This window comes from Glandiceps talaboti, chromosome 22 (genome assembly GCF_964340395.1).
Source record: "Glandiceps talaboti chromosome 22, keGlaTala1.1, whole genome shotgun sequence".
NCBI lineage: Eukaryota > Metazoa > Hemichordata > Enteropneusta > Spengelidae > Glandiceps > Glandiceps talaboti.
In genome coordinates this window covers 8561979-8574767 of record NC_135570.1, presented here as the reverse complement: position 1 = coordinate 8574767, position 12789 = coordinate 8561979, and the positions used below count along the sequence as shown (strand labels likewise).

At 34.8% G+C, this 12789-nt stretch overlaps 1 protein-coding gene across 2 annotated transcripts in view; it reads left to right on the top strand.

Moving 5' to 3' along the window:
• The first annotated feature begins 3140 nt into the window (after positions 1-3140).
• The window catches only part of LOC144452186 (long-chain-fatty-acid--CoA ligase 5-like), a 34192-nt gene continuing 24543 nt past the window's right edge, over positions 3141-12789 (top strand). For both annotated transcript variants that reach the window (XM_078143228.1, XM_078143229.1), the window contains exons 1-5: positions 3141-3217; positions 4338-4431; positions 6954-7121; positions 9671-9785; positions 11847-11914. In XM_078143228.1, coding sequence (XP_077999354.1) covers positions 6963-7121; positions 9671-9785; positions 11847-11914 — 342 coding nt within the window. In that variant the 5' untranslated portion in view covers positions 3141-3217; positions 4338-4431; positions 6954-6962. The remainder of the gene's footprint in view (positions 3218-4337; positions 4432-6953; positions 7122-9670; positions 9786-11846; positions 11915-12789) is intronic.

The following is a 12789-nucleotide window of genomic DNA, read 5'->3' as shown; positions in this document are numbered from 1 at the left end:
CTGCGTTGTAACTAAAGTAATTCTGCTTATTGAAGTACGTGTAGTGTATTTTGTACATGGCAAAAACTTTACTCGTAAACTACATGTTCTGCCATTTTTAGCACTACTGAACTAAGGTTGTCATGGTAACGATGATGATGAAACCACTACTGGTCAACTAGGAAGAGCTTGCTATTTCTTTCCAAACAGAAGTTATTGTTGAGTACGAAAATTTTAACCAGTGCACACAGTATACTTTTGATAAGCTTACAGTTTTCGACTGCAAACAGTCAGTCTTGTTCATTCATGATAGAGGGCGCTGTTGATAGCCTGAGAGCTTTTGACTGCAAACAGTCAGTCTTGTTCACTCCATGATAGATGGTGGTTTTATTATTTCTAGCATAATTTTGAGATTAGAAACTTGTATAAGACTTGCTTCAAAGATATGGTTGTGTCAACTGATATATTTATTAGGTAATTAAAGAGTTTGTATGATATAATGAGCATCGTCAAATATGTTTGTATCTTTTCTTACCTATTCCTTTTAAAGTATACTGTAAGATACGTTGTGTTGTTCTGCTGCATCAGACTTCTAAACTACTGTAAGATGTGTCATGTTATTCAGCCCTTTCAGACTTCTAAGCCACTGTACGATATGTTGTGTTGGACAGCCCTATCAGACTTCTAAACCACTGTAAGATATGTTGCATTGTTTAGCCCTATCAGACTTCTAAACCACTGTAAGACATGTGGTGTTGCTCTCCACAAATGTCTCTGCTGGGGGTTGGCTAGACAGTAAGAGTCATTGTGTTACTCACCCTCACTAGTGTGCTCTATTTATGAATTTTTTTTATTGATGTGTGAGGCTATCCCTTTATGGCATACCTTACAGACATGGGGCTGGCAAAAATCGGTGAGTCTGGGTAACCAAGTCTATGGCAATGTCATTACTCAATCTGATACTAATGATAGGTAGTGAGAATGAACCTGATATGGCCCAAAGGACAATGACTAACAAAGTCTGTACTCAAAGGTTGCAATAATTTGTTTTCACTTGCTCCAAAGGTAATTTTTTGCAACGTATTCTTCTTTGGAGGATAAAACAAGATGTTTAAAATAATTAAAGAATGTTTTTGTGATAGGCTGTAAGGTATGCCACTAACACTACTACACTATTTCAGCTATCCTAACTGTAGCCTACCTGTAGTCTTGAAGAACTAACACTACTACACTATTTCAGCTATCCTAACTGTAGCCTACCTGTAGACTTGAAGGGATAACGCTACTACACTATTTCCGCTATGCTATCTGACATTTTGATTTTTTTAAATTTTCGCTCATTGGAAAGATGAGCAAAAATTAAAAATGTTAGTTAAAATGTAGCGGAAATAGTGTAGTAGGAGGCGGTAAGTCCTCCAAGTCTAAGCTTACAGATAGGCTAACTTCATCTAAGCTTATATTTCATTTTGTGTTTCTGTGTGTTTTTTACATGTTGGAAACTTGGTAAAATTGGGACAGGCTCAACTCTGTCTTTGAGATTCCTAAAACAAATCGTTTTTTTAGCACAACTGAACTGATAAGGTTCAGTAGTGCTATAGGCATGGCAAAGTGTCTGTCTGTCTGTCTGTCTGTGTGTGTGTGTGTATGTGTGTGTGTAAACAACTTAAAGTCAAAAACTGCTGGACCGATTGCCATGATATTTGGTGGGGCCATTACCTTGGGTGTCTAGTTGGGAAATTGTTCAAATCAAAATGATCGCATCACAGGTGTGTGATTTGGGTCAAAAAATGTGATTTTTGGTCAAAAAACTTAAACTCAGAAACTACTGGGCAGATTGGTGCGAAATTTGGTGGGAAGATTCTTTAGGGGGTGTAAAGTAAGATTTGTTCATGACATGATGATTCCATCAGTGATATGCAAATTAGGGCTGAAAATGTGTCTTTTTGGTTAAAAATCTATAATTCCAAAACCACTGAGCAGATTGGGCTGAAATTTAATGGAAATGCATTTAGGGATGTATGGACGACGATATGTTAAGCATACCATGATTCCATGAGTGATATGGAATTAAGGTGTAAAAATGTGAATTTTGGTCAAAAACTTATATCTCAAAAAATGAAAGTGAATGAGTTTGAATCTTGGTGAGATGTTTCTAGAAGTGTTATTCTTTGTCATTGCTTTTCCTCAAAAATCTTCAACTCTGAAATTACCCAGTAGATTGAGCTTAACTTTGTTGAGAATGTGTAGATTTGTCCTCATTAATAGCTGACACAGTGAGAACAGTACATTGTTAATTAACTATAATGTTTACTTTACTATTTCCTCTGGTGGTAAAGCCTGTAGCATGGCCAGTTTGGTTTATGACTGGATTATGTAATATATTGTAAGACAGCTGTTTCATCACCTACCCATATAAACTGAATGTAGCTGGCTTTTACAATATTACAATAAGACAACCAAGAAAGATAAACCTGTTACATTGGTATGACTTGGTTCCAAATTGATTTTAAAAAATAAAGAAGTACAAAACCTTGTAGACACATCCCTTTAAAGTTTGATTAGGATGTTGCTATACTTGTCTTGTACACTTCCAACATAGGATGGCTGGATTATGATGATGGAAATTAGGTATGAACATTTTGTTTTGGTCACAACTTTAAATCTTCAAAAAATTATATATCTATCATTGCCCTGAACATGAAGTTGTGCGGCAACGCAATATTTGCGCTATTTTTTCAAAACGTATTCGACTTTGGTATGTTTTTCATAATCCAAAATGGTTTTACTGAAACACAATATTACATGCATGATAATCCCCACTCACAGGAACAACTTTATATCATTGACCAGAATCACGGATATAGGTGCACGCCCTCTAACATCAATAAAAAGTGAAATTAGTTCATGGGGTCCAGACGAAACCATTATTTTTTAGTGTTTGAAATAATCGGTAACTGTGCCAAATAACTAACTTCAAGGATCAAAATGAATTAATATTGAAGAAAATACGATTTATTACGTTTGTGATGTTATTAAAAATTTAATCCGCCCGAAAAAAAAGGTTTAATTACGTCTACATGTTTGCATTTAACGGTGAACGTTGCTGTATTGTCCACATAGAAGAATGGTATATCCCGACCAACACGTTGTTGAGACGTGAGTAGCTTGAGCTGGAACGAACGTCGAAGCTACTCGGAACCCAGTAAAATCGTATAAACAAACGTTTCTGTAGTTTAAGGTACGTACATGAAGGCACTTACTCTCACACTGCAAGATAATATTTAACCCACCAAAAAAGGGCAGTGCTATGTTTGTTGCAAGTAATTCGGCTTGTTTCTGTCCGGGCACTGCACTTTGAATAAGACTCGTGAGAGTGAAATTTGTGTGCGTGTGCAGACGACAGCACGTACGTAGTCGTTAGTAACTTTGCAGATTTTGCACAAATTTGCCATTTTTTAAAGAATATGTACAACACATTGTCACCAGTACTATGTTTCCTTGATAGTGTTGACGATGAGTGGTCAATGGTCCGAAAATATTTTGTTCTACTAGTAATAGTACATCATACACGAATTGACTCGGCAGATATGCTGCAGCAGTCACGTCAGAAGTCTGTGACTCTAGGTCCTGCTAAATATTGACATGCATATTGCCTTGGTTCCGCACAATGCACCGTGATGTAATCACAAATAATAGGCGTATAATTTCGGTTTATATTGCAAAATTAAAATCGATAAAATTATCTCATGTGCATAGCAGCACTGAACCCATTACAGATTTTTGAAAGAGATTTGACGTGACGATGCATTGTTATCAGGGTCAATGAACCCGCGAGATTTTTTTTTTTTTTTTTTTTTACAAAAACTGCACTTGCTCTGTTTTGACTGCCAACAATTCTTAATTTTGTACGCATATCTTGCCAAGATACTCCAGTAGAATATGCAAGTGAAACTATCAGAAAATATGGTGATGCCAAATTTTATTCAAAACTTTAATACATTTCACAAGTTCCATCATACCAATGTAACCACATGGAGCAGGAGGCTAATATGTGAAGATTTCTTCTAATATATGTGCAATATAAAGATGATATAAATGGTCAGCATTTTGTTCCCAATGCTGTCTTAAGCTGCTATCGGCTAATTCTCAATGAGTACACATATTAAGGGTTTTCATACTCCTATCCCATTTGCTGTCTACCCTATGGTAAGAAAAATCTTGTGCATATATTTACATACTATGCCCTCTAATGCCATCTGCTCCCTGTGATCTTACTTCAAGATTATGTAATAGTACAGTCACAGGTGGTTTTGTCAATATGTGTGTGTGACCTTTGTCCCTGCTGTTTTACTCTGCAGGGTGCTGCTCTGACTGAGAAAGAAGTGAGTGCTGTGAGAAATTATAGCAACATTAGAAGTATCCAAAAGATTTACATGTTTACCCAAGTCAAAGGTATGTAGTGTATAGAGAAAGATTTAATTCACTTTCCATTGCAATTTTGTCATGAGTCAAGAACAAAAATTGGGCTCAAGACTTCAACATGGGGGCATGAATGCACATGGACAAGCATGGTATTACTACCTTACTAGTAGTACCACAGAGACTTAGAAAATGGCTTGTCCATCAAGCCATTACATGTGTGTCGGGTCAGATAGTCAAGTATACTGACAAGCCAGTGTGTCCAGTCAGAGAACCAAGTCTCAAGGCTATACTAGCAGTATCCTACAGTCAAATTTCCAAATAGTCAAGCATGGAGGTACAAGTTAGTGGTCATACTGTAGTATTGCATGCAAGTAATATACATGTATTGAAATAGTTTCAAAAAGTGTACATGTAATTACTAAATTTGAATTTAATTAATTCCATGGTTTTCATGATCCCATGCAACCCAACCTTGAAACTGTTATGCTTACCTGTATGTATGACCATACAAGGTAACTCAATATCATTGCCTTGAAATTTGAAGCTTTTGTAACTTTAAATTTACCTTCCCAACCCCACCCCCTGTTTTGCCTTGAATCTCACTGGGTTTTTTTTTTCAATTTACACAACTTCCATATTTTGTATAGCTATTACTAAGGTCTGAAAAAAATTAAAAGCTGTTTGACAGGGCCCAATACCCATATTTTTTCATTTTTTTTTTGATGGGCAGTATATCCTCATGCAGACTTCACATGTCAGTAAAATGGCTGTTGGACTACTACACAAAATTTGTCTCAAAATTATTTAAGGGGATTTCTTTATATTTTCTGAATAATACATGTGACCATATACATTTGAGTCAATTCCAAATTATGTAGTATCTTATGCGGTGGTTTACTTGGCTCTGTGATTGATGCATACAAGAGTTAATTGAGATTTAACTAAGCTATTGCATATCCATCAATTTGTGTACAATTAAAAGGAATGAACAAAATGTACAACTATGGGAAGGGGGCTGAGAAGTCATTGGGCCATCAAAATTCTGATAGCCTGAAAGGGATACGTGAAATGTTTGCTCTTTATTGTGTGATTTTTTGAACCAAATTAAACTTCAGGTGAAATCCACAAAATATGTTTCAGCTTTGTCACAACAAATTAATCTTCATAGCCAGATAATGTGTACTGCACAGTATAATTGTCTCTCAATTCTGGTATTTTGATACCATATTCAAGCATATTGTATACAGTAACTTAGTAAGAGTTTAAGTTATGTCTATGGTTTGATATTTTATGCCTCTAAATGGCCTCCTATATGGTCTTATTTTCAAAAAAGTTTTCACCTTTGGAGGTGCCTCCTCCCAATCAGTAGCAATCATGGTGATCATGTCTCTCTCACATCAATTTGATCAAATCAAAATTGAAGATGGCTGGCTAAGTACCCCCATGTATAGGTGAGAGCTTATTATGAGACATCTCCTTGTGTATGTGAAATTCACATCCTTGGTAAAGTAATCTCCTTTGGACTGTTATTGTAGTTGGTTGTCACTGTTATTTTAATGCATCATTGTACCATATAATTTTAATGGTAGTGTGATAGAAGGGGTATTCTAATCTAATATAATCTAAGATTTTTTAGGATCGATTTGCTCCTGAATTTAAAACTTAGGAACAAAGTGAAATAATAAATATCAAACTTTAATTCATATCAACATTCATTGTCACAAATGCCATGTTTATCTGTTCAATAAATATAATCATCAATTTTGTGGAATTGAATGACAATGTTCATATTAATGCAAACAAAAAGATCCCTATTATTATCATGAAAGTAATCATATGCAAGTGGGCTTCAAAATTGTCCTTAAAATTCAAATACAGCTCAAGTTGAATTTTCAGGTGTTAAATGCCAGTACATTTAAATAAAATGTCACCTGCTGGTATTTACAAACTATCACCTGCATTGCCATTGGACTATTATCACATGCAAATGCCAGTAATTACTAGGCTGTATACATGCACATGTGTCAACTTTACTTTTGGGTGCTATTGATCCTTCAGTGGACAGACAAGGAAACAAAAAGAGCAGGTGTGGCTATACAGTATTGCTATAAGCAAATTCTCTGAGAAACTGCAAACACAATGTTTTACCTAACAAACATTGTATCTATACCCCATGGGGAAACACAGGTTATTTTCTAGTATAATTGTAAATTACAAATGAGCCCTGTTTGTTTTGTTAACAGTTTGTAAGTAGTGTCACCTGGTACCTCAGTTGCATTGTTTCAATGCAATGTTGACAGAACAGGTTAATCATTTTAGAATTATCCTGTTCAAAAAACCTCTAGAGAATGTTGAAAAGTACTTCGTCAGTGAGGTAATGGTAGCAGATCATAAACATTTCATGTTTTTATTCATACATCAAATCAACAGCACTGACATTTTCTTATGTAATGCGGGTGTACTTCTATCATATTATTCACCATGATATTAACACAGGGTCTGGAAGTTAGGTCGATAACATAACTAAAAAGGCCTTTTTTGTCTTTCCATAGGTTTCAAATATGAATGATTTGGTGAAGAGAATAGAAGATTTTGATATCAGCATTGGTCAAGCTGCTGCTATAGGAACTGTTGCCATAGCAGCAACGTACTATTTGGCCACAAGACCAACACCTGTCAAACCTCCCTATGATTTGAACCGTCAGTCAATAGAATTACCGGTATGTACATGTTTTAAGCTATCCTTTGTAAATTACACTGTCTCAGATTTCCCCAGCCTAGAGGCTGTTCTCAGTTTTGAATCCTTCTCCATGTCCAGAGGAATCAGAAGTCATGAACCAAAAGCTGTTCATGCAAATGAGTAAAACGCAACTGGTAGAATGACGTAGGAAAACAGTGCACATGTATTAGGCCAGAAAAAAGAACAGAATTGTTTCTGGTCAGCGTGTGCATCACTTAAATACCCCCACATTCGGTTCACTACATAGTATGAGCACTTTACTGGGACACACATTTTTTTTTACAAGCGAGGCAATATTAGAATGAATTGGATATGGTCAATTCTGAAGTTAAAAAAGAAAAAAAAAGAATTGGATATGAAATCCTTATCAAAGCTCACCACTCATCCCCACTGAGTGACACAATAGCAGTCTGGCACTAAGACATAGACAGAATAACTGAAGTAGTGATGAAGACACACAACTCTATTCAAAGTATGCACAAACTGGATATAACAACTGGTTCTCAGCTACTGTTATAAATTGTCTATATCACATGTTTTATCTCAAGTCCCTGAAATTCCAGTTCTACAACATCAAGGAACACTACTAAACAGTGTGCTCTCTATGCCAATTTGATGTGCCACTGACGCACACAATTTCTAGTGTCACACCAAAATTTGGGGTTCCCCTATCTCTTACTATGTATGTGGTGACTCACAAGAAATGCCAGTTTTTCTCATTTTGACTCGCAACAACAAAATTTTGCTATCGTTAAAGGACACACTGCTAGTACTAAACTCTCATGAAGGTCGGTACACCATAGGTACATCAATAACTTGAAATTTCTTACCGATAGTTTCAGAATGTGAATTAGCAAAGCACAGTTTCAGAAAGTAAACATTGTATCATGCTCAAAAACAATTTTAAAAAATAAATCAGTATATACGTATATGAATATTTTGACTAGAAGTGAAAATTTCTTGGCAGCGAATCCCATTTTCGCAAATCACTAAGTATTTTCTGTGACTACAAAATTATGTAGATTTAGTTTTTTCTTCCATAGTAAAGTTCAATGGTGTACAAGTGTCATTATTCCAGACTAAATTACTCTGACAAGTCGAGCTTTGATTTTGAGATAATAAACATTAATGTTTTGTCTTCTAAGTTATTTAGTTTTAGTTAATCTTACATGACAAATTAAAACTGGGTTTAAAAGTACCGGTAGTATTATGCGAGGCAGAATTACACCAACAAGTATAATATCTAAATGAAATACATAGTTACAGACTGTCCCTTTATATTTAAGCCAAGGCCTGTTATTACAGCATGTAAAAATCATAATATCTACCGTATAAAAGACAGACAAAGCTGTACCTATAGTCATGCATTGTGAATGCTGATGACAACGAGGGCTGTCATGATTGTGTGGTATTTTCAATTGAATTTAATTCTTACATATGCTGACAGCTGTCAAATGAAATTGTTAATTTACCAAAGGGTCATGCATGCAATAAAGATGGATAGAATTAGCTGATTTAACTTTTGTGATTTACATGTACATTGCTGACTGGCTTTTGCCTGTGGTTCAGTACTTACAAGAAATGGTAAATTAATGACTATTACATGTAGCTAAAGACAAATCTAAAATTTATTTGAAAAGTGCATCCATTTTAGCCCAAAATGGTATATAATGTGAATCCATTTTCATCACAGTTTCACAGAATCTTAATTTTTTTTTTCAAGTTTAATATCAAAAGCCACTCCAGGAAATAAATGTGTTTTCATAAACTTTGGGTTCTTGAAAGTCATTTTATAAAAAATACCGTTAATAGGATTTTTCTTTTGTTCCGAATCAACCTTTTCAACACCTCTGTTCGGACTAAGATACATTGTGTTTCTCCACCCTCACCGGCCTTCTCTCTCTTGATGTGAGAGGGGTTGATAGATGTGTGAGGGTGCCCTGTCACAACATACATGTACCTTACAGACCACACTTCTGCCAGACAACTGATTTGCTTAGCAAAATTCCTGATCTGGTGTTGATGTTTTAACTAATCGCAGCTTGTAGCGTGTATTATACTATGCCAAGTATTTAGTGTAACAGTTGTTGTTGTTGTTTGGTTGTTTGCTGATATTTCCTACAATAATGATATCGTGGAGTTGACAGGGACAACATTGGAAGTTGGCTACATGGTAACCCCTTTAGGCATGTAGATAAGTCACATGGGTATATTACCCGACATACCTAAGTGCTGAAAGTGAATTGTACAACTATTTTCAAGTTGAAATAAATGTGACAGTTAGTCTGAAACGTACTTCCTGTATGTTTTGCTTGTTAAGTATAATTTATTGGGGTGCGAATCATTAACCTTGCAGCAATCACTCCATAACTTACTCAAGTCAACATATCTATTTTGACTAGCACGCCTGGGGCTCCACACAAATAAAAAGGTACAGATTATAAATCAACCACTGTAACTACTTGACCATCATAACACGATTTGGTTTGATATTTACGACAATTTGAAATATTTATTTATTTATTCCAGGGCACAGACCATGTGCATTGTAGCCCAAAATGCAAAGATGGTGAAATAAAAAGTATCTACTTTGATGATGTCACTACATTGTATGAAGGCTTTCAAAGGGGAATACACGTGTCAGGTAAACTTCCAATCTTTCATTCTCCGTAATGTATCAAGCATAAGCTTACACTGACAACCATTTTGGAATTAGGCCAAATGAAAAAAATTGTGTGTTTCCGATAACCAGACAGACTAAACATTTTTTAAACACTCAAAACATAAAAATGAGAATTCTTTGTCTTCTGACCTTCATGCATATCTGTTTTCTTTCACAGCAATATTTCATCTAAATATCATAGGAAGGGGTATTCTGACCAACATTTTGTTTATTTTTGGGTCTAAGCAATATTTCTCAAAAATAAAACAATCAAAAAGATAAAATACAATAAAATAAATCCTGACCTATACATATACCTATCCTATTTTCTGAGGCCATGTTGTCGGAAACACATTTTTTTCCCCTGATATTGTAAATTATTAGACTATAGACTAGCTCGGTGACCCTTGTCTTTCCTTTCAGTTTGTGAAAAATAATGTAACTTTTTTTTTCAGGAAAACACCAACATCTCTGTTTAGTTTTGAGATACTTAGTCTTATTTCAGTCTAGATAAGGTAAAAATTATCCCAGATGAAATCAAGCTCTGGGGGAAAAAAAAAATGGCTCAATGGTATTTACAAATGCAATATGTACTTGGTAATATCTGTTGCCAAATAATACATACTGACTGGCCTTGGGGCATTGGGGTTGATGATCAAATATACAACCAAGTTATGTAATGTATTAGTCAAAATAGGGTGTTATGACCCTAGTTGCCATAGCGATGAAGTAGTTAAAGAGGAATGCACAGTCATAATGCCAGTTGTTGTACCCTGGATGGCATGGGAATGGGGACTTTGGATTTGTTATTTCCACATCGCAATCAAAAATTCAAAATCTATTAAATTGCCTATATTCAAGGCTACAGTTGTTGTGGAGTTGCCACATTACCTTTCACCTCTTGTTATTGGAATATGTTTACTCCCAAAATTTGTTTAGAAATTTTAAAAACTGTATTTGTAATTTTCTTTACAAGAATGAATGTTCAAACATGAACTCATAGTTCGTATTACACAGAATGAACGATTTGCTTTTGCTGACCTCCTGTCAACCATAAACTAAATATGAGTAATACAATGATTAAAGAAAACTGAGAATTGCTAAGGTCTGGGAACCCCGGTAACGGAGGAAAGAAATGTGGTAAAATTTGTATAGATTTCAATACCTTGTATGGTAATTTTGGTAGCTAACCCTGGTAACAGAGGATGAAATCTGGCAAAATTTGTGTAGATTTCAATGTGTTGTACCATAATTTTGGTGAGGGACACTGGTAACAGAGGAGAGAAATCTGGTAAAACTCTGTTTTCCATACCATGTTACCATAGCTTTAGTGGGGGAAGCCCAGTAAAATGCCTGGGGAAACTCCAGTAGATTTTTTACTTGCTTACTGCCCATAACAAAAACACTGGGAATGTACATCTTTGTACAGAATGGCGAATTTGTCAGTTTAGGTTCATAACTACAAATTAGTACAATTGAAAAAAAAAAATGTTTAGAAGTGAATTCTGAATTTTGTTTTGTTCATAGTTTGTTCAGAAAAAAAGTTAGTTTATCTTTCACACTATAAATAGTATTAAAAATCATGTCAATTCTAATACATGTCATATTTTTTCTGTGTTGATAAAAAATATTTATCTTTCTTTGAATAGAATTTTTTTTTAAATGAGTGTTTTTAATGGAAAACATGTATTGTTAATGTTTGATATGAAATTTTCTGTTAAATTTTAGTAATATGTGAGTGTTTTGATCACACACATCTATTGTTCATGTTTGAATTAATATTTTTTTTTTGTAAAATTTGATTGATTTTTTTGATAAATAGCATGTATCATAATTTGTGAATTGAATCTGAAATAGAATGATTTAGTGTGAAAAATATAATTAGACTTGAAATGAAAAATGGCATGAGATCTTTGTATGTGGATAAAATAGAGATAAAATGCACTACTTGCAATGAAGCAGGTATGTAGCTAATTTTAACTAAAAAAACTGAATGTGTCTTGACATGTGTAATAGTTAGATGAATATGTGCTTATTTTTCAGACAATGGCCCTTGTTTAGGATACAGACCAGGACCAGGCCAGCCTTACCATTGGATAAATTACAAGACTGTAAGTCCTTTCAATATTGCCTTTAGCTGATGATCAGTGTTTTTTCCTCAGATTTGGAACTCAGTATTTAAAGGCATTTGTAAATTCGATAATTTGTTAAAGACATTTTACCATAAGTGATGAACCAGTATCGAGATTACCAACCTACCACCCAAATTAACAAAAAGAATGTCAGGGGACTCAAAATGGCAGGGGAACTGATTTAGATGTGGATTTTACTTACTTACAAAGACAATCACTGTAAACTGTAACGTATCGGGAACCTTGAAAAAATTACTAGGGAACTGGGGGTAGAATAAGTTTATATTTACTACTCTCCACAAAAACACTGGTAGGGAAGCCTTGGAAAATAAGTAGGGAACAGAAATAGTCTATTTTGAGGCTGCTTACCCAATCTGCTTAAAATCTGATTCTGTGAACTTGGCGTGATTATTTATCTACATCTGACACAATACTTTAGGAGTTCACATACAAAACGTGAGTGCTGAGTGGATTTACTCAAACAATGAAAAAGCGTAATACTTGAAATATATGGGTGCATAACCTCAGAATGCTCAATGCTTGAGCGCAGAGCACCGACAATGATGTTATTGTTATTGTTTGGTGGTTCTCTTTGTATCAATTTCAAACATCAAGTGTTATATTGTAAGACCGAGTTTGGTTGGGTACACATAACTATGAGATTTGGCATGAGAACTCCTATGGTATTGTGTCAGATGTAGGTATCGGGCACTCACAGAACAAAAAAAGAACAAATGACAATAAATATAGAGTTAAAGAAATTACACGAAGTTCACTACATCAGATTTTAATTGAATTAGCTGCTTACCATGCTTAACAAAACAATGTGTTACTTATGAAGACTTCTTCAGAGA